Source organism: Leopardus geoffroyi, chromosome D2, assembly GCF_018350155.1.
Source record: "Leopardus geoffroyi isolate Oge1 chromosome D2, O.geoffroyi_Oge1_pat1.0, whole genome shotgun sequence".
Lineage (NCBI taxonomy): Eukaryota > Metazoa > Chordata > Mammalia > Carnivora > Felidae > Leopardus > Leopardus geoffroyi.
Genome location: NC_059334.1, coordinates 28092363 through 28120171, shown reverse-complemented (window position 1 = coordinate 28120171; position 27809 = coordinate 28092363). Strand labels below are relative to the sequence as shown.

The 27809-nt window shown below is 35.0% G+C and overlaps 1 protein-coding gene across 3 annotated transcripts in view; it reads left to right on the top strand.

Moving 5' to 3' along the window:
* CTNNA3 (catenin alpha 3) overlaps positions 1-27809 on the top strand; it is a 1797955-nt gene that overhangs the window by 1318549 nt on the left and 451597 nt on the right. For all 3 annotated transcript variants that reach the window (XM_045437558.1, XM_045437556.1, XM_045437557.1), the window contains one exon: positions 15998-16198. In XM_045437558.1, the coding sequence (XP_045293514.1) occupies positions 15998-16198 (201 nt within the window). The remainder of the gene's footprint in view (positions 1-15997; positions 16199-27809) is intronic.

The following is a 27809-nucleotide window of genomic DNA, read 5'->3' as shown; positions in this document are numbered from 1 at the left end:
TAAACATATATAATAATAATATACATTATATATAGATATAGATATATAATTATTATTTAGCCATGAGAAAGAAGGAAATCCTGCCATTTGTAACAACATGGATGAATCTGGAGGATATAATACAAAGTGAAATAAGCCAGAAAGGGAACAGCAAATGCTGCATAGTATCACTTATATGTGGAATCTAAAAAAACAAAAACAAAAACAAAAACAAAAAAAGGTTGAACTAAGAAGCAAAGAGGAGAACAACAGTGGTTACCAAGGGTTGGTGAGATGGGCATGGGGAGATGTTGTCAAAGGGTACAAAGTTGCAGTTATGTTGAATAAATAAATCTAGACATCTAATTTGCAAGCATGTACTGAATTGTACTCCACTGAACATTGGAAAGATGCTAAGGGAGTAGATTTGGGGTGCTCTCATCACACACAAATAAGGGCAACTACGTGAGTAGATGATATGTTCCTTAGCTTGAGTATAGTAATCATTTCACTGCAAATACACATATCAAATTGTCATGTCGTATACCTTAAATGTATGCAAGTTTTATTAAAAACATAAATTTAAAAAGATAATATTAAGAACAAGTTTTGCTGGCAATAAAAAAATAGGTAAGTGAAAATAGGTAGGTTGAGCTATTCTATTTACCACTAGAAAAAAAGAAAGGAAAAATAATTTAGGACAGACTTGCAAAAGTAGAATAAAAATACAAACATTAAAGATATTTGCTGCTTACTAGATGCCAGATATTGTGCTTTTTATTTATATTTTTATATAATCCTTACTACAGCCTCAGAGACTGTTAATATTATTACTCCATTTTATCAATGATGAAATTAAGGCTTAGGGATATTTACCTTTTCCAAGTTTACAGAACTAGTAAGTAACAGAGCCAAAATTATAATCTAGGACTCTGACAATCAGGCTGCATAAATTTTCTGTGCTTTCATGCCTGTGTCCTCTTGCTGCTTGATTGCTGATGTAGCTTTGGTCTCTTCAGAATAAGGGTAGTCCCTGATTTCTGATGTAGAACACTCCCGGAAGTTCTCAGACATTTGGTGGCAGTTTTGTTTCCATGTCTGGCACACCCAATTTCCATATGGCACTGCCAATTACTTTAGTGAGAAATGTTCATCCTCAGGGAAGTCAACAATGTGCTGACTTTATACAAAGATATTGGAAGAGGAAATAAGCATGGCAAATCAGCAATAAAATAAAAAGTATCAAAAGATTTGGATCAGTGAAATGAGTCAACTCAAAAGGCAGAGAGAATGAGATTTATTTATTTTTTTAAGTTTATTTATTTTGAGAGAGAGAGAGAGAGAGAGTGGGGGAGGAGCAGAGAGAGAGAGAGAGAGAGAGAGAGAGAGAGACAGACAATCCCAAACAGGCTCCGTGCTCAGCATGGAGCCCAATGTGGGGCTCAATCTCATGAACTGTGAAACCTGAGCCAAAATCAAGCTTTGGTGGCTTAACCAACTGAACCACCCAGATGCCCTGAGAATGAGATTCCTTAATGAAAGTAGTCTTTATTAAATTTGGGAAAATAGGGATAAAACTTCCAGAGATTTTTAGATTTTGTACCCAGATTCCTGTAGTCAATGGCATGTAGTTACAACAGTGAACATGGGACAGAGTTGGAAGTAGACTTCACAATGCACACACACACACACACACACACACACATACACATCCCCCCCACACAGGCACAACCTGCAAGATTGAGGCACTGAGGCAAAAAAAGTTTGGTAAGCGGAGTATGTAAGTTACACGAAGAAGAAATAATAAATAAAGATCGCTAACAGATTTTATTTTTTCTTTTCTTTGAGTTCCCAGAAAACAAACACAGACGAATCTGTAGGATAGTAATAATAATTCTGTTGAAACTTGTTTATTTGTATTATCCTTTTCTATTTCTCATATTTTCCTTGTGAAGATATTTTACCCTTATTATTAAACCTAATAAGCTTTAAACCTAATAAGCTATACATATATATATATATATATATATATATATATATATATGGTTTTATTTAAATTTTATTTATTTTTGAGAGACAGAGACATAGCATGAATGAGGGAGGAGCAGAGAGACAGGGAGACACAGAATACAAAGCAGGCTCCAGGCTCTGAGCTGTCAGCACAGAGCCCAATGTGGGGCTCAAATTCAAGAACTGCAAGATCATGACCTGAGCAGTAGTTGGACGCTTAACTGACCGAGCCACACAGATGCCCCAGGATCTCAATTGTTTTTAGAGCTGTTGTAAATTATTGTCATATTTGGGCATTCATTAAAGTTTGCTGTTTTAATAAAGAGATAATTTTGACACAAACAATTTATAAATTTTTTTAATGTTTTATTTTTGAGAGAGAGATAGAAACACAGAGTGTGAGCAGGGGAGGGGCAGAGAGAAAGGGAGACACAGGATCGGAAGCAGGATCCCTGCAGTCAGACACTTAACTGACTGAGCCACCCAGGCATCCCTTGACAAACAATTTATAAATAAATGGTATAAACCTAGGTTGGCTGAGGCAGAGAAGTGACATTATCGATATCAGGAAAAATGTGGTCTTTCTTACTACTGAGCAGCAAATTATATAAATAAGATCTTATGAAGATTGACTCTTGCAGGACTAAAAGTATCAATCATGAAGTCAATTATGAATAAAGCAGCATCATTAAAGCACAGAGTAAATTCAACACATATAACTTAATTCATTGAAAGTGTGATAATATTAGGGCTCATACAATACTTTTCTTCAGATGATGGCATAGGTCTGTGGTATACAGACCTACAATGAACAAAGAAATTCTACATTTTGTCTTGATATTCCTCGATAACAGATGACATTTTGAGAATTTTATGTCTAAGTTTTGATGTGAAGATTACATATTAGAAAAATCGTCCAGTTCTTATTTAATTCCTTAATATCATTTTATAATATGTGACAACCCCACTTTTTCACACATGTACCCCATGCCAAAATTATATTGGAATGTAAGGTGCTGTATGTTTGCAAGGTGCTTACTCTTGATTGTCAAATTAAGCTTTGTGTTTATCATTTGAGTTATAATATTTTATACCTCCTGTGGTTTTTTGCATTAAAATAATATCATTATAAATGATCAATTTCTTTTTTCAAAATGTTGAAAACTCACAAAAGCAGATGATACAAAAGTCAACCAGATGCAAGAAAGAAAAATAAGTCAGAACCTGTGGATACATAGCACTGAGAAAATATTCACGGCCAGTTTTAACTCAGGTGTTTTATTGGTGTGTATAATGCTGTAAGAAGATAAAGCTTATGCTAACTTTCCAAAATTGTATGAAGAGAGCAAAGGTAATTATAGTCCCTCAAATTATTATTTTATGGCTAACCTGAAGCAACAAGGAAAACCACTAACCCTAAAAATAGACAATGAAATAAAGATCACGGATATGAGTGAAAATTACTATTTGCAGCTCAACAAACATGATTGGAAAAGGAAATAAAATGGAAAAGGCAACAAAATGAAAATTAAAGGAAAACGAAATCAGACCAGATGTTGTGAATCTGTTTTTCATGCAGAGATGCTTAAATGCAAGGAATGGCCTTCCAGGCAAGGTTACTGAGATAATAACACTGAGTTTGTTCAAGATGGTTTGATTAGATGGTCTGACAATGGAGGTTTGGAACTAAAAGCAGAATAACTCTGTAGGCCAAACAGGGTCTTTGCATTTGGGGGGAAATATATATATATGTGTGTGTATATATATATATATATATATATATATATATACACACACATATATATATATATAATACACATATATATATATAATACCTTATATATAAAATAAAATATAAATATATATAAAAATATATATATTTTATACCTTTAAGATCTTGAACAAAGATTATATTTCTCTACTTTTTATTTAGCCTTAGTATAAAAAAGTACACCATGTTCTGTTTCACATTTTTATCAATCTTTTTAACAGCCTACCTCTTATTACTATCAGCAGTTTTTGCTGTCATGTTACCTTTCTTCCTGATTTTATTATCATCGGCCTCATTGTAGTACCTCCACAGCTTCCCCTACTGTGATCCTTATTATATTGATGTTCTATGTGCTACCGTCTTTCATTATGTTTGAATCTTGGCAAACATTTAACTACAATACCTTGTAGATAGATTTCATTGGTCCCATGCAATCATTGTAATTGCTGAACATATGATTGCTATTTGTGCCAATTTTCACCTTGGAAGTTTCTGTATAGGATTAAAAAAAAGTGTTCTTGAGCACAGAATTAAGAAAATAAAAGAACTAATTTTGTAAAAAAATTTAAATAGGAAGTTTTAAAATTTTCACGCTTCTTTTTTCCCAAATTGAATCTAGGATGAATTGAGATGTCCATACAAAAAGGACATGAACTATATTTTGTAAGTCATGAAAGATGCAACTAAAAACAAATAAAATGTGCAAAGAAAACAAAAGGTGTAAACAATAAATAAGCCACCTAATAAAATAATACTTATAAGTTGATTATGTGACATAAGAAATTTTGAAAAGTCCTTCATTTATTATGCAGTTATCACTCCAGTAATGACTCCCACAATTTGTCAATTACTTGTCTACAAACGCTCATAATTGGAGACATTAGAGAATGCTGAATATACACTTGTCTTTTTGATAGGAAAATTATTCTACCCCTACTTTCACAATTACCAAGAAACTTGTAAATACACTGTGAACTTTGAAAAAGTATTTCCACAAGAACTCAGACATACTCACTATGATCAATTTGATCTCAACAGAACAATCCATGGTATATAATGCAATGATGTACAGACATAGAGGAAGTGCTTTGTAGGAAAAGGGAATAGTCTAGTCATTACATGTAATTACATTAATTCTTACATGTAATTATGACATTCTTACATGTAATTATGACACTCATCCTATATTCCTTATAGTTATTTGTTTACTTGCTTATTTCTGTCATTAGACTGTGCATTCTTTTAAAGCAAAGAAAATGACTTATTTATCTTGTCACCTCTACCTTGGCAAAATACTGGTAGAACTCTATAAATACTCAAATAAACCACCCAGACGCCCCAATAAATATATATTTTTTAAATATCAGTTTACAGTTACTACCAGTTTGCAAACAGAAAGAGAAAGAAGAGGGACACCTGGGTGGTTCTGTTGGTTAAGTGTCCAGCTCTTGTTTTCTGCTCAGGTCATGATCTCATGGTTCCTGAGATGGAGCCCCACGTCGGACTCTGCGCTGACAGCATGGAGCCTACTTGAAATTCTCTCTCTTCCTCTCTCTCTTCCCCTCTCCATTCTCTCTCCCCTTCTCTCTAGATAAATAAATAAACATTAGAAATTTTTTAAAAAAGAAAGAGAAAGAAGAAAAATAATCCCGGAATAATTAAGAACGTTAATATTTATCTGAGGGTATCAGATTTATATTTATTTCAGCAACATATAGTTGCTAAAAAATGATGTGCTTAGTTTTCCAAGTTTTACGTATTGTTTTATTCTTTAATAACATTGTTAATTAAGAGTAGAATATAATTTGAAATAAATGCTTTGGGAAAAAATTAAACATCCATAATTCCACAATCTATAAACACATACCGTTAGAAGTTTGAAAATGTTTTCCCAGACTTTCTAGAAAGCAATAGAACTATATAGTACATACAAAGAAATGTAAACATACAAATACATAGAGATGGTTTTTAAACAAAGATTCTTTTTTAATAGATATATATCCTGATGTTTTCCCTTAAAATCATCTCACAAGCATCCTTTCATGCACTTTAAATATTTTATAAGCTTTTAAGTTGTTTTATAACATTCCATTAAATAAAATTATTATTTATGTTCACCAATGGTTAGTTTGCATTATATAATAGACTTATTGGTGGTTCTTATTTTAATCAGTAGCTGAAATTTAAATTTTATTATGACATAAATCCATAAGCGTGCATATGTGTAGAAGGGCATGTTGGTTTACTAGAAAAACAATTTGAAAGTGATAATTTCATGACTCTCATTTCTTGATAGAACTCTACCAATCCACTGCATAGATTGAAGAGTGACTTCATTTCTCTAAAATGCTTAATAACTGTTTTAGTGATTTGTTGCTTGGCATTACTGAATCACTCATAAACATTTCTATACCTGTCATAGAAAAAAAAAAAGAAGAAGTTTGTTTTACCTTTAATTAGGTACCTCTATGACAGCCTTCCCATAAACTAGGTTTATTTACAAGGTATTAATACATGTCATCAACTTTAGATTTCACTTTCATGTGAATACCCAACTTATAAAAATGGTGAAAGCCTTTATAATCATTCTCTTGAAATGTGTAGTTCATGACTATTTTACTTAGCAATTTCAATACCTTTTAAATAGAGCTTAGTAAACTGTATTATTATCTCTGCCTAATTTCATCCTAATTAGGAGAAAAAACATTTAAATATAACAAGATATTTTTAATGTCCTTCTTTTAATATCTGAATAAATCCATGTTTATTCAGTAAGATTTTGGATCCAGTGTATATTTTCAGAGTTAAATTAGAAAATCAAATAACAATATATAAATACACAGAACATTAAAAAGAGAACACTTAAAGAGAAAAATTACTGATGCTGGTGAAATTGGGATATAGTTCAAAGGTTATAAGATGGCTATGAGTAGGATACATTTGAGAATCTCCTAGAGAGCTTTGTAGGAACTTCATGGAGAAACCTCATGGAAAGGCAAATACATGATATTAGCACAGACTCTAGAAATCTGAGTTAAGATGAAGGAAGTATACTGAGTTTCCTGGTAGGATGGTACCTATATATTTTAAATAGCATCTTTGACACTTCATCTTTTATTAGTTCTTATAATTTGCTATCGAATTACATGTAGTTTTGTAGGATTTTATGTATTTCTAAAAAACAGTCATGGTGATTCAGATCATTTTGTGAAAACACTGATTTGTGGATCAGAAACTATATCTTGAGTTTACTTCTAACCCATGGGCTTCTTTGTCATATGCATCGCAAATTCCACATTGTAATAGGTTCCTTGAAACAATTACAAATGAGACTGAGAAAGAATTTATCTCACAGAGAAGGGTGTACTCTGTAAATTTTTGTGCATTTGAGAGCAACATATAAGAGAAATATAAATTTCAACAAAAGGACATTGTGATTAAGTTTCAATAAATTCATTGACTATGGAAGTAAACTTCGCTATGGCATATATGCAGCAATAATCTTGTACTTTTTAATCGTTAGCCTTTCTTAATGTGGAGAAATATTGTAATTTAGAAGGTAATTGAAACAATTGAACTTTATACTTAATGTATACTTAATGTAGAAAGAAAGAAAGAAAGAAAGAAAGGATGGGAGAGAGAGATAAATGGAGAAAGGGACAAAGGAGGGAGGTAGGGAAGAAGGGAGGGAAGAGAAGGAAGGAAGGAAGGAAATTTGCCAGCTTATAAACAATTCATTTGTTCCTAATTTTATCTTTATATTTGTTATTTACATTATGTCCTTCATTCTTTGGAGCGTATGTTCTACTATATGCATTATACACTCAAGGAAATAATTTAAAATAGTGCCAGGATTTTCCTATCTCTGTGTCTCAAAGTATAAATTTCATAATTGGACACCAAGTTGTTCTGTATTTTGAACTATAAAGGAGTAGCACCCAAATGAATACTGATGTTTTTTACAAGAGTGTTCAGCAAGAGGCATCCAGTGTGCAGGAATTGAATGGTTTTATTGCATAATATGGGAGAATTGCTCACTACTGTCTGCTCCTGCTGACAATCCTGATGTTCAATCTGGTAATATTCTCAAAGCTATTTTGCCTTTTTTTTAAGCCCAATGCTTTGATATTAGATGTTAATAGTTCTTGGTCTATGGGAGAGGAAGAAGGGGACAATTAACATGAAAAAACTCAGTCTGAGAGGAGTCATGCAAGAAAGTCTGCATTGAATAAGAATGTCTAAGGTTTGGTTTATTTTTTTCCATTTGTTTTTTGTCAAATAGGGCAGCATAAAATGCAATAACCTAAACTTTTGCCCCTACATCAGAATAGCTAAATAGCTGTGGAATTGCACTTCATTTGTTAATTGATTCTCCTATGGATATCTTTTCTGGTGATGTCTCTAGAATATTTTAGGTTTCCTCTAGCTATGATGGCTCTATACAGATCCAGAATATTAACATGACTAGAGCTCTGCCCAAGTGAGATTTGCAGAATTAAAACTATCTCTCTCTCTCTCTCTCTCTCTCTCTCTCTCTCTATATATATATATATATATATATATATATATGGTATCCCATGCTCAATTAAGTTAATGTGAAAACTTGTAATACATTCAACTATATAATATTATAAACAACCTTTGCATTATTTCTGTAAAATTTAGAAAATATTTTAAACCTATAATATCCCCTTCCCATTGTACATTTAAGATAGCTGAATAATATAATTATAGAATCACTATATCTTAAAGCCAGATGAGACTTTAGCATTTATAGGACCTTAGCAGGTGGGACAAATTTGATTTTGATTTATGGCTCAATTACTGTAACTATGAATTTTGGAAAGATACTTATCTGTTCAAAGTCTCTATTTCTTCATGTTTAATGCTGAAATGTAACATACATGTCTTTTAGGATTATTATAAGAATTTAATGAAATAATACACGTATATTTAGCACAATGTTTGCAGATCAACAGACATTCTCAAATTATTTTTCTTTTTAAACTCAAACAAATTAATAGAGTTATTACTCTGTGAAAGCTAGGAGAATTAAAGAAAGAACAAAACCCTTTCTTAGTTATATTCTGGGAAAAATTGAAGCATGTTCAAAATCATTACCTCATTAATTGTAGACATCTGTAGATAATGTTGTTGAATATGTGGGATTAAACATTATTAGCTGTCACAATTTAGAAGCTAAACAGTGCTTATTAAAGGTCTAAAGTGGGGTTTCACAATAAATAACAAATATTTGAAGAATTTCCTTTGTTGGTACAGTTGATGAACCAATATTGATTCATTAACTACATTCTATAGTTTACATTAGGGTTCATTATTTGTTGTAAATTCTATGGATTTTGGCAAATGTATAATGACATTTATGCATCCTGAAAGTGTCATACAGAATAGTTTTACTACACTGAAAATCTCCTTTGCTCCATCTATTCCTCCCTCCTTAGCCCAGAGTCTCTGCAAACCATGAGCTTTTTGTTTTTATAGTGTCCAAAGTTTTGCCTTTTCCAGTAGTCATATAGTTGGAATTATACTGTGTGTAGCTTTTTCACATTTGTTTCTTTCATTAGAAATATGCATTTAAATTTCCTCCTTTCCCATGTGCACGTGTGTGTGTGTGTGTGTGTGTGTGTGTGTCTTTGATGCAGGCAGGCTGGGTCTGAGGACACAGGGGAAGGTCCCACAAGGCCAGCCAAGAGAGTCCTTGGCTTCAGGCAGGATAGAAATCAAACACGAGCCAGAGAAAATGGAAACAGAATTTACTGGATAGCATAAGTGACAGAGCAGTGTCAGGAAGACTCAGAAAGGAAAGGAGAAGCACTCTTGTTGTTCCTTGGTGCTGGGGGTTTATATTGGCTAGAGTACATGTTCCTCCAGGAATCCAGGGTAGGGTCCAGTCAAAGGCAAGTGTCAAGTGAACAATATGTATTATTCCATAAATTCCTGAAGGTGGGGGTTTTGATGCCAGCATCAGGTGAGGTTTGTTTGAAGCTAATGTCCTGGAACATGTTTGGGATCTGGCTCTTATTAGGTGTTAACAGGTGTTCGGGGCCTGGGACAAAACTCAGAATAATAAAGTTTCTTGCTTCCTCCTTGAAGTGGGAACATAGCTTTTTTGGCTTATTCAGAAACAAACTATGGAACATGAGTAAATGGGGCCTAGCAGAAAAACAGCAGAGATGGAACCTCTCTCAGTGGAGTCCCTTCAGCTTTCCTACTTTAGCTTGTAGCTCATTTCATTTTTTGCTAAATAATATTCCATTGTCTGCCTGCATCAATTTGTTTTTCCACTCATCTATTGAAGGACATTTTGTTTGTTTCCAATTTTTTTTTGGCTGCTTCCAAGTTTATGTAATGATAACTAAAATTGCTATAAACACTCATGAGAAAGTTTTGTGGGAATATAAGTTTTAACTCTTTGGGATAAATATTAAGGAGGGCAATTGCTAGATAGTATGGTACTAGTATGTTTAGTGTTGTAAGAAGCGACCAAACTGTCTTCCAAAGTTAATATATCAGTCTTCATTCCCAGAAGCAATGAATGAGAATTTCTGTTGCCCCACAATCATCATGTGGTACTCTCAGTGTTCTGGAATTTGGCCATACTAATAGGTGTATTGTGGTATCTCACTGGCTTTAATTTGTAGCTCCCCAATGATGTGTATTGTTGGGTATCTTTTCATATGCTTATCGTCTTTTTGTGATGTTTGCTGAAATATTTTGCTCATTTTAATTGAGGTTTTTTATTGTTGAGTTTTAAAAATTCTTTATAAACTTTGGATACTAGACCTTTATTAGGATATATGTTTTGCAAATATTTCCCCCCATCTGTGACTTGTCTTTCATACTCTTAACAGTGTCTCTTGCAGACTGAAGTTTTTATTTTTTATGAATTGTAACTTAATCAGTGTTCCTTTCATCATTTATACTTTCAGCATTGCATTTAAAAAGTCATTGCCAAATCCAAGATTACCTAGATTTTCTCCTATGAGCTTTATAGTTTTGCATTAAAATACAGATTTATTATTCAACATGTAACTTTTGCTTTACATATTTTCCCCCTGAATAGGAAAAAAAAAAATACTTGACAAATCGGTACATTCCAAGACAAACCACACAAAGAATAATTTCCAAAGTTGAATGCAAGATTTTTACAAATAAAAAGTGAGCTTGTGTCAAAAATTCATTATTGAGAGCCATCATGATGATAAGTCTCGTTTAAGGAGAATTGAATGAAGAAAGAACGATTAAATGAAATTGCTAATTTAGAAACAAAACTTGCGATTGCACTACAGAGCAATAAGAATGTAATCCTTAGGATTATTTTTGCTACAAAAATTATTTCTCTCTGTTCCAGATAAAAATTAAGTTGTATTTCTATGTGACAAGAATCATTCGTATGGCTATCATTTCATTTTAGGTGTGCAGATATCAGGGGAGGAAATAGTTGATGGTATATTATTCCCCACTCAATGGATTATAACATAAACCCTCTACTTCTTCCGGCTTTGTCATTGATATATTCAAAGTCCGGCTTTGGGAATTAAAAGAAAAAGTCTGTTTTTCCCAAACAGTCTGGTTCTTGCAAATAAAATGTGCTTGTCCTTCCAGTATTTTCTTTGGGCTATGGATTTAAACTTCTGCTTTGGAAGTCAAAAGCCAATAAATTAACTTTTTGGTCTCACTGGGTTTTTTTGTTTATTTGTTTGTTTGTTTGTTTGTTTTCTACTTTCTCTAAGGCAAAGTCTAGCTTTAATTTTGGAAAACTGAAGAATTGTGAAAAAATCATAGACAAAGTTTAAATGCATTTGAAAATCTTATAGTGTGATGCTCTCCGCAGTGACTGAAGATGGAGTTACCCAGAGAAGTTTGCAACAGATGAATTATCTTTTGTCTAAAATCCGTTCCTTTACCACTTTGTTTGTTACTGTTTTCCAACCTAACAGAAATCACCCTTTGCATCTCTGGAAGGCTATAAAATGATTGATAGGAATTGCTAGTACTTCAGCAATTCTCTGCTCTACAAATAATGCACTTCTGGATTTGCAGTAACACCAGGACATTCCATTCCTCACCCCAAATCAAATGTTAAATGGGCACTCTGAAACGAAGACAAATCTTCAGTCAATTCTACAAAAATATCATATTCCGAATGTACTGGTCTATAATAACGCATTTTCTTTCTCTTAAACCTCATTTTAAAAATGATGTGAATGTTGAGCAAGTGCCTCTACAGTTGGAAAAAAAACAAATGGAGGTAGAGTTCCTAATGATCTTTGCCATGTCTAACAAGTAAACCTATTTCATTAGCAAAGACTTCATAGTATGTATCAGTAGGAAGTTTTATACAAGGTATTTGGTGTTTAATTTCTTTCCTAGAGTTTTAAGGTTATATAGCTAGACATAAAAACTCCAGCTAGCCTGAAGGTCTTTCCAGCTACTTAAATTCACTTGAAATATGAATAGCAAAGAAATAATTGTTTTTAAGAAATTAGTTTAATGTTTAATTACTGTACATATGTGGGAGGTGCCCGGCATTCTTATTTTCTTTTTCTGGCACTCTATGTTTAGAATTTCATGCAAATCACTTCGAGCATCTTGTGAAACATTCAGGGTAATGGGAAAGTGTCACAATAATGGAAATGTTGCAAACCTTTCCTAATGCTTTTGTGCTATATTTAATCTCAGAAATTCAAAAGATCATTTAATCATCATCTCCAACATTCTCAATATAACTGCTTCAGGTTAAGTCTGGTTATATGTTTCTCGTCACTTATTTCACTTATTTTGAACATATTGTATACATTCATGTAGGACTTTTCTTTCCATATCTGACCTCCCCTCTCTAATTCTTCAGTGTGATTCGTACTATGGCTTCTGATTGTATTGCTCAAAGCAATAACCACACAAATTTTAATAAGGCCAGCAAAAAAGAACCAGAAAAGCCTTTGCTATGTTTTTATTCTCTGCTTTGAATAATAAAATAAATTGGTGACTGTATATCATTGTTCTATAGCAGAGGTGAACATTCGATTCACTCTTAGTGAATATTCTTTGTATGTTTTTTTCCTGTGCAAAATTTACTAGGAAAAAAATAATTTGTGGCGGCTATGATTTTGCCTTTAATTAAACAGAAATTACAGTTTATTAGATAATTAGTCTTCCAAAAATAACCACTGTTTTTCTCTAAATATTTTTTTCACTATTTTAGGGCTGAACAAAAACAGCTCTACAATCTAAAATTAACCAACTTTAGTGAATACAGATAAAACATTCATTATATATACATGTGTGTTTGTAAACTAGTAGTATTAATTTATTTACAATTTTTAAGTTGATTTATTTATTTTGAGAGAGAGAGAGAGAGTGCGTAGGAGGGGCAGGGAGAGAGGGAGAGAATCCCAAGTGTTGGGGAGCCCAATGTAGGGCCTCGCAAACTATGAGATCATGACCTGAGCTGAAATCAAAAGTCAATTGCTTAACCAACTGAGCCACCCAGGCACCCCAGTAGTATTAGTTAAAAAACAACTTACCAACATATTTGAAAAATAATAGCTTCTTAATGTGTCATTAAAGTACACATCTATGGACTTAAAAAAAAAGTTGATGATTATATACCTTCCACATTGAAACTAGTACTTTCAGTTCCAGGGGAAATATACAATTTCTATTGAGATAGGACCATGCTTGGATTTATTATAGGCCTTAATGGCACATTCATGACTGAACGCTACAAATTAGGTGAAAACTGTAGTGAATTTATAATGAAGGTTTTCAGTGTTTAGTTTTTTTCATGCAAACGAACAGACTGTCTTTATATGAGTTAATTTGTCTAAATTTAAGTGCACAGGTATTTGTCTACCTAGGTTCCTAAACCATGATTTAGGATTTAGACGGAACAATTTGCTGGTCCTAGGTGTGTTATAAGAGGACTTTATTCATTCACCCAACAAACATTCCTATTGGTCTAACAGGTGCCATGTATTATACTAGGGACTAGATATGATACCTCAAGCAATAAAATTGAGAGATAGATTGATTAGCACATCATTAAAACATGGGAAGAACCTGTAATGAAAACATATAAGCCATTTGATGGGAATCCCAAATAACATAGAAGCAAATTTGTCTTACTATAAGTCAGCATGGATTTCCTAAGGAATGAACATTTGACTAGTGCTTTGAAACAATGGTAGAAGTTGATCAGGCAGACTAAAGGAGATTGGCAGATGAAATACTATGATTTATAGTAAGAAATATATATGTGGGGCATCTGGGTGGCTCAGTCATGATTTCACAATTTTTGGTTTCCAGCCTACATTGGGCTCTGTGCTGAAATCTCAGAGCCTGGAGCCTGCTTCAGATTCTGTTGTCTTTCTCTTTGCTCCTCCCCTGCTCACACTGTCTCTCTCTCTCTCTCAAAAATAAACAGGTACATATACATACATATATATGTACACGTATATACATATGTATATACATGTATGTGTATACATGTATATGTATATTATATACATGTATATGTATATACATGTATGTATGCCTGCTTCAGATTCTGTTGTCTCTCTCTTTGCTCCTCCCCTGCTCACACTGTCTCTTTCTCTCTCAAAAATAAACAGGTATATATACATACATATATATGTATATGTATATACATATGTATATACATGTATATGTATACATGTATATGTATGTGTATATACATGTATTTGTATATGTATATACATGTATATGTATATATATACATATATATCTATATGTATGTATATATATATATACACATATAAACATATGTATATATATAGTTTTTGTCCCATTTCTGGCATGGAACCTTAAAACTTTTGGAATTTCCCAAATGATGAGAGCAATAAAAGTGTTTTTGTTATGTTAATGAGGTGACATTTGTATCCCACCCCCCATCCCACTGTGGGGTGATTGCCAGGGTAATTAATCAACCTTGTGATCAGAAGGTTGCAATTATGGAATTTCAGTCCCATCCTGTGGCCTCTGGGTTGGAAGAGGGACTGGAGGTTGAATCAAGTGCCAAAGGCCAGTGATTCCGTGATTTAATTAATCATGCCTGTGTAATGAAGCCCCTATAAAACCCCAAAAGGACAGGTTTTGGAGAGAGGCCAAGTTGGGAATACTTGGGGATGTGTGGAAAATGGCACACCTGGCGAAGGCGCGGAAATTCCTTGCCCTTCCCACATATTTTCCTTTATGGAATTTTCTTCCCGCTGTTTTGAGTTATAAAAGCTGAATCTAGAAAGTAAAATGGTTCTCTGAGTTCTGTAAGATGCTCTAGAAACTTAAACAAACCCAAGGAGGAGGTCGTGGGACCTGATTTGTGGCCAGTCAGTGGGGTCAGAAGTACACATAACAACCTGGGCCTACAACGGGCTCTGAGGTCGGGCAGGGGGGCAGTTTCATAGGACTGAACCCTTAACCTGTGGAATGTGATGCTATCACTGGGTGGTGAGTGTTGGAATTGAATCGTAGAACACTAATTTGGTGTCCAGAGAATTGCTTGTTGGTGTGGGGAAGTGAACATCAGTTGAATGGAACTCCATGGTTTTCTTTTTCTATATATTTGGGATACCTGATATTTTTAAGTGTTTTATAACTGTATAGTGTTGCTTTTAACCAGAATTAAGCATTCCATCATTCCATCATTCCACTATTTTAATCTAGAAATTTTCCTCAATTCGTACTGATCAGTCACTCAAATCTAAAATTGAGTCAGTTGGAACTGAAATCTAAAATAATATGTAATTTCTGGGGCATCTGGGTGGCTCAGTTGGTTGAGCATCTGATCTTGATTTCAGCCTAGGTAATGACTTCTTGGTTTGTGGAATTGAGCCCCGCATCCAGCTCTGCACTGACAATGTGGAGCCTGCTTGGGATTCTCTCTCTCTTTCCTCTCCCCTGGTGTGTGCTCTCTCTCTCTGTCTCTCAAAATAAATAAAATACACATTTATTTAAAATATAATAATAAAATACACATTTATTTAAAAAATAAAATAATGTCATTTCTAAAAGTATAGATAAAAATATAAAATCTTATATTTCACAAATTTTGCTATTAAAGAGATAAAAGCAAAATCATGCCTTTTTTTCTTTCATAATTGTCAATGTCCTTTATTCCCATTGGATACCACCTCTGAGGTCAGAAGTTAATATGGATTGTAATATGCAACGCTAATTTGATCTGTTTACTTGCAGAGAGCCATATCCTAGAAGATGTCAACAAATGTATCATAGCCTTGAGAGACCAGGATGCTGATAACTTAGACCGTGCTGCAGGTGCCATCAGAGGACGGGCAGCAAGACTTGCTCATATTGTCACAGGTGAAATGGACAGTTATGAGCCAGGAGCTTACACTGAAGGTGTGATGAGAAATGTTAACTTCCTTACAAGTACTGGTAAGTCTCAGTCCCCAGTAACAGCTTCACTATTCCTGATATTTGAATCTCTGTGGCTACAAATATTCATACACGTGGAAAGAAGATCTCTGCCTGTGTTGTTTGTTAAGCAATAGGTTGCTCCACCATCTGATAGGTGCTTGCCTCTTGTGGTTAGATGATTTGAAATTTATTTCTAGCAGTAAATATATTTATTGGGAAAGGTAAGTGTTTTATAAATATGTGTTATATAAATTAGCTACAGGCCTTAGCCACTTATGAATGTTTATTAATGCCAGAACTGTTAGGATATATAATTGGGCCAGATGTTATAAGTATGTAATAGTTTCCAAATCCTCTTTCAGCTGTATCATTGGTACCCCAGGTTTTTGTTTATGTTACTTAAACAGGAAACGGGTCCTATGGTTCCAGAGAAATGCTCTGTACTGTCTTTCACAGTCTGTTTGCAAACATTTTGTTCTTCAAAATCTTCAGAATCTTCTGTGATTACTTGACAAATATGGAATGAGGGGCACCTGGATGGCTCAGTTGGTTAAGCGTCCGACTTTGGCTCAGGTCATAATCTTGCTGTTTGAGAGTTTGAGCCCCATATCAGCTCTCTGCTGTCAGGGCACGACCTGCACTGGATCGTCTGTCCCCCTCTCTCTCTCTGCCTCTTCCCCACCAGCAACCGCACTTTCTTTCTCTCTCTCTCAAAATTAAATAAACATACATAAATAAATAAATAAATAAATAAATAAATAAATAATAAAAGAAATATGGAATGAGGATTGTGTTTTGGTTGAAGCACCCAGTTTAATATATTTTTTTTAATTTCTTAAATGTTTATTATTATTGAGAGACAGAGAGAGAGAGAGCATGAGCATGGGAAGGGCAGAGAGAGGAGAAGACACAGAATCTGAAACAGGCACCAGGTTCTGAGCTGTCAGCACAGAGCCCGAATCGGGGCTCGAACTCACAAACTGTGAGATCATGACCTGAAGTCGGATGCTTCACTGACTGAGCCACCCAGGCGCCCCTAATAATTAAAAAAAAAAATTTTTAACGTTTTATTTATTTTTGAGACAGAGAGAGACAGAGCATGAACAGGGGAGGGTCATAGAGAGAGGGAGACACAGAATCTGAAACAGGCTCCAGGCTCTAAGCTGTCAGCACAGAGCCCAACGCGGGCCTCGAATTTATGGACTGCGAGATCATGACCTGAGCCAAGATCAGATACTTAACCGACTGAGCCACCCAGGCGTCCCTATTTTTAAATAGGGAAGTAAATACTTATTTTGAATCACTCAGTAAAATGGCATTCTTATATTAAACACTATTAACATTTCTCCAACAAACTTACAGAAGCATTTGATTTCATACAGATTTAGAAAAAAATGGATATAATTTGAATAAGGGCAATCAATTATTTTTATAAATCATCATGGCAGAACTTTTTCCTGTGAAAACCCTTTGCATTCTGTGAAGTCCTCAGTTTGAATTTTTCTTACTAATTAACTCAACACTAGGGTGATGGTATACCCATGATTACTAAAATATTTGAAATTCCATATTTAAGGCATTGATTCTACCTAGAGAATTATTCTTTATGTTATGCAGAGGGCATATCAAATTCAGATGATACATACAATGTTTTGTTAAAGTGGTAGAAGGAATAAGGATGGGCGATTTTGCAGGGACAGGAGAGGGAGCTGCTTCTTAAATTTAAATGACTAAGGGAAACCCACCAATGGTGGAATCAACCTTCAGTGGGGAGTAGTTCTGAAGAGGCATACCACACAGTTGGTACAGAATTGATGATTAATGTCACTGTTTTCCTAACAGCTTGATCTAGAAAATCATTGGTGAATCTTGGCACAAGGTTTTCTCATAATCTCTTTAAAAACATTTCTAAAATAGTGGAACATTGAAGATAGGCTAAGGAAAGATGGAGAGGGTCCGTCGGTACCTGTTGATGATAGTATATTTCTATATTATACCTATAACTGTTAATATTATATTTCTGTAACAACTCAAAAGCCACTGGTGTTCCAAATACAGCCCTGGTAGTTGTCATATGATATGTACCACACCACATAATGACGTATGGCGATATATTTAGTTAAGGAAATAAATATATTGATTAATTGTGTTAATGGTAGTTCTGCGTCTTTTCCATGAACTAAATATGACTGGTCTTCTTGTTGGTCAAAATCAAGTACAGAGATATCTGATATTTTTTTTTCTACTTTCTGAAAATAGAATTATAAGTAAAAGAAGAATGCACTAGGGGTTCTCTTTTAGCCAAATGAAAATTTCCTTCAGGGAGTTGAATAGGTCAGGTCTACCAGGATCTTACATATATCTTGCCTCTGTCTCAATTTTCTATTCATATTAGTAATGTCCTTTGGACACATTGTTATGGTCAGAATGTCTGTATGAGGTACCAAGCTTACAGTTTCATTTTCCATAGGATAGAGTTTATATGAGCTGTAAGCAAAGAAATAGAAATGAAATTCTAAACTGTCCAGGATGTGAAGTGTATTGTAGGAACCCTGTTCACAATCAATTCTTATAATCTGAAATAAGAAAATAAAAATAAAGCAAAGTTATTTATGCCTTTAATTACAAGTTTGTCAATACCTCTATGATTTATAATGGCCTATGAGATAACTAACCAATATTGGGTACAAAATTCATTCATTCAGAAGATGGAGAAGTCTTTTTCCTCTAATTAGTTGTATATAACTTTAATTAAAATTCTCCAGGTAAGTCATATCCTGTGCCCCAAATATAATAGGTATAGAATAATTCTGGGCTGTTCTGTAAGTCTCATTATTAATGTAACTATAATTTATGACTTTCCAATTTTGTCATTTTAGTTTTTCAAATAATTTTTTGACTTATCTTTGGAGAAATATTCTCCTTTTTTTTATATGTCTAATTCCAGACTTTTCTCCAGTTTTTCTTGAAATTTATCAAAAGCATGCCCTACTAAAGGGAATTCTGAACAATAAATTAGATGAAAATGCTAATTAGATCAGCTTGATCTTAACCAAAGCTGAAATATGTGAGCATTTTCCCTCCCATAGAGATACTATGAAAAATACTTTCAACTATTCTATCCTCCATAATTAAATAACAGAAGATGTTCATCTTTGTTCACATCTGCTCATCACTCGGACTTATTATTTATAAATAATCATCAAATTAACTAATTGGAAATGTCATGTTTTGTGTCATGAAGCCTTAATAGTTAACATTTTAGCAAGTGAATGGTCTGTACATAGGTGGCCTTTCGTTTTCCTTTTCCCTTATACAGTTCTCAGGTCTTGACCCTGCTTCCTGAAAATCACTTAATAAGGAGCTTTTGTGAATTGTTTTTATGACCGAGACTTCCTTAACACTGCAAAATTTGCCTTAAAGTACTGTAATCAATGATAAAACCTAAGCCCTGCTTATCTAAATCACAGAGTGTTTTTGGAACATTGCACCTTTGATTTTAATCAGACTTTGTGGCTCATTAGCACATTTTCAAGATTTGATGATCTTCTAAGTATTTCCTCAGCATTAGGAAGCAGGGCTGCCCTGTTACATTGCAGGAATTTGCACTGTTCATAAGCCCTAGCAGTCGGCTTTGTGTGAAATGTAGGCAACATCTGGAACACTGCATTTCATTCCGACAGAGGCATAATTTTGTCATCTCCATGTGGTATTTTTTATTCTGCCCAATTTTTCCATTATGAAGCTTATTCATTTGTCAGGATTTCCTGATAGGAGAGAGGAAATATATTGACTTTTTCTGGTTAAATAACAAACCTTATCAATTTTAATGTGAAGGCTTAGAAGTTACATTCCTACACCAACTTTAGTTCTTTCACGCTAGGTTTGGGGAAAAACCTAAACCAAGAGGGGACTGAAAACAGTATTTTTCGGATATGATTTATGGACTCTTATCAAATTCAGAAATTAGCAGTCCCCAAAGCATCTGTTGCAAACCACCAAACTCCACCTGGTTTCAATGTCAGCCAGCCTCATGGACCAAAACAGAGCAGGCACATAAATAAACCTGACCAAGATATCCGGGTGGCATCCACTGCTGGCAACTTGCAGTGAAGACAAGCAAAGGGTTATTCATCAAGTACTCCATCAAACCCAAACTGGAAAATCTGTACCCAGAATCCTTCCCCTAATAGAATGGAGAAGAACCATATGGTTGCAATTTTTCTTCTTACAGACACATTAGACAGTTGAAAAGAATCTAGAACCAACAAATACTTCCAAAATGTTCCTATACATTTTTCTTACAGCCAGCTTGAACCATAGACTTTTAAAATGAATTTTATCTAAAAATAATTTTAAAAATGTTAATAGCAATAAACCCTGTGAAGTCCCTTTCATTTAATATTCTTCACGTAAAAATATCCTACATTTTGTAGCCAGATTAAAACATGTTTATTTACTATCCTTATGTTGCATCTCTGGTCTATAACCTTAAATAATTATAAGATAAAATGCAAAGACTTTAGTTTTTAGCAGTTTTTGCCCTCCACAATCCAGCAGAGTCTCATAATTAGTCATCCATATACTAGGTATGACTCAGTATGACTCAAAATAATTTTTATGTGTCCAGTAGTTTTGAAGAGTACAATTTTGTTTTGTCTTAAGAATTAGTGTCTAATTATATATATATAATGACCTATATAAATAACATATATATTAAATACACATATAAATAATATACATAACATATACTTATAAATTACATTCATTATATATATGGAAAAACTCAGATGAATGGCTTATTCTAATAAATGGGAAAGTCTGGCAACTCTAGGACAGAGTTTGCTATGAAATTGGCTGGAGCTTAGTGGTGTTTCCTTTTCATTGAGTCTCAGCGATAGTCTCCACCATGCCATAGTCTCCTCCACTCCCTTTCATTATATACCTAGCTGCTTAACTCACTTAATTTATCTGTCTAAACTCTATTGGCATTTGAGTTCACCTGAACATGCATTTCTAAGTTGTTGTTTTTTGGAGGTTTTTTCTTCCTTTTTTGGGCCGAAGGCACTTTCTACTCCATCTAAGTTGGTAGTTTCACATTTTATTTTCACATTTTATCTGTCTTTCAAGAAACAGCTCATATCCCATGTCCTCTGGGAAACTTTCTTTACTTCCTCTGGTAGCAGGGAATTCTTTCTGGTTTCATGTACTATAGATTTTAAAGGACTTGCCACTCAGTCCTATCATTCTAGATAACCATATGCTGTTGATGAAATCTTAAGATATACTTACACAGAAATGACTTTTTCCTTCAACATAGAATATAAGCTATAGAAGAAAATGTTGTGTTTCTTGCACTTTTTAAATTTCTCTTTGTATCTTTTCCAGACCTACCATTGTGTCTTGCATGGTGTTAGATTAAAACAAAACAATGCAGCAAAACAACCCTTGAATTGTGTCTATATGCGTGTACTAATTCTATTCTAACAGTGAAAAGTCTTTTCTTCTCTAGTGTCCCTCTAAAATTATAACTATTGTCCAACACTTTCTCAAATGCCACCACCTTCACGTAGTAGCTTCTGATACCGTTTCAGTTAGAATTAATTGCTCTGTTATATATGTTACCATTGGATGAGCTTGTTCTCTAGTTAATGGCTATTTCATTTTGCCTTGTATCATAATCAGTCCTTTATATACAACTTTCTCCAAGTAGATAGTAATGTCCTTAAAGTCAATCACCATACTTTATTATTTTTATGTTTCACAGTAGCATTTTACACATAATAGAGGTGCCTAAGTCATTTTCCCAAGTTTAAATTTAAAATTCACTCTAATATTGTACTGTGATACATTCTAATACAGATATGCAAATGAACCAGTTATCATCCCAGTTCAGGGAAAGACAAAAACAAAACTCAAAAACAGTAGACTGTGTCGAAGTCTTGAGCAAAGAAAAGGTCAGGGAAGTAATTAATTACTGTCCAGAGTTAGATATTAGCTACTTCCAGAAAACTTAGGGTCAGATATCTGAAAGGTCTTTAGCAAGCCTTTGAACTAGAGATCACGACTTCTGTGTATTCTATTACTCACAAGAATCATCCTTGAAGTGCATCTGGTGAAAGATCCCATTGAACCTAATTTCATTAATGGTTCTAGCAAAGCCCTGTAGCAAGGCATAGCAACCATGCCTTGTTTTGGGAAGCTGTTTTTGGTGAACTTCCTTCCCCTGGTAGCAGTTTGAGACAGGCCTCCTAATTATATGCTTTCTTACTTTTGGCTTCAGCTAGAATCTACACCGTTTAACACAGAGAGCATTAACAAGAAGCTTCTGTCTGTAGATCATTTGGTTAACCTGGATAGCAGGGTGTCTTCATGTTGGTGATGCTAAAATCAGAAGCTAAATGACAGCCCAGCCTGGGGCGCCTGGGTGGCTCAGTCGGTTGAGCGTCCGACTTCAGCTCAGGTCATGATCTCACAGCTCGTGAGTTTAAGCCCTGTGTTGAGCTCTGTGCTGACAGCTCAGAGCCTGAAGCCTGCTTCGGATTCTGTGTCTCCCTCTCTCTCTGCCCCTAACCCACTCGCATTCTGTCTCTGTCTCTCTCAAAAATAAATAAACATTAATTTTTTTTTTTAAATGACAACCCAGCCTCTGTAAAGCAAAGGGAGATCCCATGGCATTGGAAGTACTTCCATTGCTGTAGGATTTGGGGATCCTGCACCACCACTGTGAGTTGAAGAAAGCAGCTACTAGAACTTCTGAGCAGAAACCTGCTTTCTGCCTAAAGAGAACTGGATTTGAATAGGATCCATATTTAGTTAGCGGGCTAAGGATACTTTTTTACCTTGCCATTTTAAGTAGTTAGAAATATAAACTTGTCAGGAAAAAAAGTGCTATAAAGGCTGAAATCTCTATGTACTGGGGCTGCAAAGGCTTTTTGGACCTTTTTGATAAGGGTAGATCCTGAGAGAACTATGTGGAATAACCCAAAAAACCACTGTGGACAGTAACTTTACTAATAAAAAGAATACATTCTGACATGGTAGAAGTTTTATCATCAAAAGAGGAAATAATATGGAGTGCTTAAAAGTGAATTCATAAAATCATAAAGAGGGCCTGAAATATTCCTATGTCTGGAAAATATAAAATATCTAACGGTGAGGCTGATGCTAAGTGAGGTATGGGTAGGGAAGATGAGTTGAGATGGCCTGAAAGGAAGGGAACATTGACAAAAGAACTGGGGAGTATGGACCTGCTGGGTGGATATTCATCAGTGCAAAGATGTTCTAGAGGTCTTGTACCTTCTTTAAGTCTAAAACTCCTATGACCAGGCTTAGATGCATGTTCTCCAGCCAAAAAAGACATTATCTGGAAAGAGAAATAGGACCCATTGTTCTTTCTGATCCTATTTTCACAAATTTCCAATAAAAAAGACTAATTCAGGGTTATTTCATGATCCTTCATGTGGTAGGGCACATAGAAATATAGCATATATAAAAGGATTAAGCATGAAGCTCCAGTTTCAGATCTGGATTTCAAGCAATGGACTCTAGCTATGGGTAAATTAAGCAGAAAAAGAGACAAACTAACAAACACAGAAGATAAGTGGAAAAAACAGACCACAAGGGATGTTGCATGTAGGAATCTGGTTAGTCATTCTAAAGAAAGAGGTACCATTCCTGCCCTCTCTGAACACTTAATACTATTATTAGCATCATAATGTTGTAACACTGGACCCCACAGATAGTGCATTGCCATCACATTCCAGATACTTCCACCAATGAATAAAACCCTAAGGAAATTCCTGCTTTTGTCTCACTTGCTCTGAATTCAACTTCCTCAGCGGAAGCATCATATTTTTGGAGTTTAAATCATGTGCCCACACCTCGACTGCTGGTATGGGGCAAGGGGAGTTTGCAAGTACTGCCTTTGAGCCCCTATGGAGAATAGTGCTTGGCCTCATACTGAGACCCTCATACAAGCAGATTCCCTGGTATAAGAACAGGCTTTGTGGTCTTGCACAAAGGGAGATGGTGTGTTAAAGAGCAGGAGAGGAGGAACATCAACAAGGGAGGGAAAGGGCCCAAAGAAGGGAAATTGAGGACTGATTTTACCAACTTAGGCTGGTCACCATCAATGTCAGGACAACAGAAATGCTTCCAGAATCACCCAGTTAGGAGCACTGTATTAAAGCATCTTGCCGTCAAACCCATTTTTTTTTTCTGATAGTTTATAAAATCTAAAAACAAGTATAAAAGCATGCTTTCTTCCTGGCAGATGTATTAAATGAGGTATTATGATAACACTTTAAACCTAAGTATGTCCAGAGTGGATGTGCCTTAAGAGAATGTGTGATGTGAATGTGATTCTGTTGCCAAGAGAGTGGCAAAGATGGACGGATATGAATCTGCGAAGTCTTGTAAAAAAGTGAAAAAAGAGGCACCTGGATGGCTCAGTCGGTTAAGTGTCTGACTTTGGTTCAGGTCATCATCTCCTGGTTAATCAGTTCAAGCCCTGGGTCAGGCTCTGTGCTGACAGCTCAGAGCCCTGAGCCTGCTTCAGAGTCTGTCTCCCTCTCTCTCTGCCCCTCCCCAACTCACACACACACACTCTGTCTCTCTCTCTCTCTCTCTCTCTCAAATATAAATAAAAAACATTAAAAATTTAAAAGAAAGTGAAAAAATTACTCTTCAATGGTTTCTTCTTTTATTCTTTAACAACAATGACCAAAAATTAATAGGATTATATCCTATTATTGTTCAAATGTACAGTGATACTGTATCAAAATGTATGATTTTGTTCTAAATCCAAAGGGATGGGGATTTTGACTTCATTTATTTTAAGATTTACTAAGGGAGATATAGTAAACATATTTTGTAACAGCATAAACTAGTTCCTTCTAAATCACAGTGTGCGCATAACCACCGGGAAAAAGAAGTGGCTGTTTTTTTTTTTTTTTTTAATTTTTTTTTCAACGTTTATTTATTTTTGGGACAGAGAGAGACAGAGCATGAACGGGGGAGGGGCAGAGAGAGAGGGAGACACAGAATCGGAAACAGGCTCCAGGCTCTGAGCCATCAGCCCAGAGCCCGACGCGGGGCTCGAACTCACGGACCGCGAGATCGTGACCTGGCTGAAGTCGGACGCTTAACCGACTGCGCCACCCAGGCGCCCGAGAAGTGGCTGTTTATTTAAGGCAGAGGGGATCAGAAGCTCTGGGGTCTTAAGCAGTGTTAGGTCCTTCCCAGCAATCCTGAGAGCTACAAGGATCAATAACTCTAAATAATAATAACCTTCTAAAACACACCCATGTCACAGCATAGTCAGGAAGCTCTGGACTAGGCTATTATCTACTGGGTAGTCCAACAGTTAAGTCTCTTTATAGTAGAATTACTGTAAAATGTTTTGTGAATGGGGTGCCTGGGTGGCTCACTCGGTTGGGTGTCAGACTTCAGCCCAGGTCATAATCTCGTGGTTTGTGGGTTCGAGCCCCACGTCAGGCTCTGTGCTGACAGCTCAGAGCCTCGAGCCTGCTTTGAATTCTGTGTCTCCCTCTCTCTCTGCCCCTTCCCTACTCACACTCTGTCTCTCTGTCTCTCAAAAATAAACAAACATTGAAAAAATTAAAAAAAAATTAAATGTTTTGTGAACTGTAACATAGTATATGTTTTTAAAAATGGAGACAAGTATCTGGCAGGAGGCTCCTTCCTTCTACTTCATCTTGAAAGTCAGATTTATGAAACTAATGAAATAACTCCCTTCAGTTGTTATAAATATCTGTTTCATGTATTAATAGCCCTCAGTTGTAAAGACAGTTAATTTTACTTTTTTAGAGATGTTTATATATAGCCTGGAAAGTCTGGTTATATATTTATTGATGTGAGCTGGTAAAACTTTTATATACTCATCTGTAAAACTAAATTTGAGGCTCAAGGTCACTGACTCTAGAAAATGAACTGAGGTGGTATGGCTGTCAGATTTTGTTTCCTCTGGCTTTGAAGTGAACATTAACCATGTGAATGTATAAATCATATTGCATATCCTTTGGTGTCAAGTAATTGGTGTGGACTTCAGAGCTTGATTGACAATAGTTTTAGCCGTTTCCTCTCCAACCTCTCTTTTCCAACATTCTTCATGTCATTTTTTTTTCTGGGATTCTTTAAATGTAGTGCTCGTTGTACGGGCATGGTCACAATTGACATGATGATATTGCCACATTTCTGAGATGAGAGTATGTGTAGTAAGTGAAGACTTAAGCGTTTCTAAAGTAAACAGTATCTATAGCTATTGCCAGAATAAGGCAGTATTGCATTTGTACTCTTAGACTTTGTGGATATGAAAACAAATGCTGAAAAATCATACCATTGTAAAGAGAAAAACAAATTAGCAGGCCTACATTTTCAATTTTTTTTTTCAACGTTTTTTATTTATTTTTGGGACAGAGAGAGACAGAGCATGAACGGGGAAGGGGCAGAGAGAGAGGGAGACAAAGAATCGGAAGCAGGCTCCAGGCTCTGAGCCATCAGCCCAGAGCCTGACGCGGGGCTCGAACTCCCGGACCGCGAGATCGTGACCTGGCTGAAGTCGGACGCTTAACCGACTGCGCCACCCAGGCGCCCCATAGGCCTACATTTTCAAATGACAGTGCTATCCACAAGCTTTATTAATAAATGTGAATATTTTCTTCAGTAAGTCAACAACTTATTATGATTGGGTAAGTTAAGGATTATTTCACCTCTTGGTGAAAACTATAACCTTGGGAAAAACTATGAACATAGTGTATATCTCAAGATTTTCAATGAAGGAAGAGATGACCTGACTGAAGGAAGAAAGGATATTTTCAACACAGCCACAGTTGGGAGAATAATGCTGGGAACAGATCAAGTGGAGTAAAGAATATCTAGAAACATTGGTCAGTTGTCCATTAACCGACTAAGTGAGGATAGAGATAGTTCAAGAAAAAAAAAACAATGAAATGTTAGGCAACTAGAAATTATTTTGCACCATGTGCCCATGCTGATTGCTGCTGCCAAGTATTTTCATTTCCCAAGTTAAATTTTCAAGCTCATGGTAATTTTCAACTTCCTCTTTTGTCAATTACAAAAGAAAGTGTTACTGCTTAACAATCCCATACAGCAGGCTAAGGACCTTGGAACAAGTTTCTTCTGAAATGTATTAGTAACCCAATGGTATCTTAGAAAATGTAATATATTCTGGTGATCATCCACCATTTACTTTTACTGTCTGCCAAAATCTGGAGCAGTTAAAGTTAAGTGAACAATTTATATTATAAAATTTCTCTGCTGATGTAGGGACTTTTAAAGGTATCATTTATTATAAACACTACTAGCAATATTTCTTTTAAGATTCCAGATATTTTAAAATCCATGTTGATTGTAGGTTACAGTGATCTAAAAAAAGTTATGAGCATTCCTTTACTATTGCCACAAAACTGTGTAACTAGAAAAAGGAATTAGAGTCTTGATAAAAAAAAAATGAGGGAAGTAGCAAGTTAAAATGTTATAGTTCTCTTATGGTGTCTTCACTTTCTTCTTTCTACCAAATACTTCCGTATGCAAATTGTTTTTATTATTTGTTTTCATTAATGTATTCATTCTATCTTTGCAATTA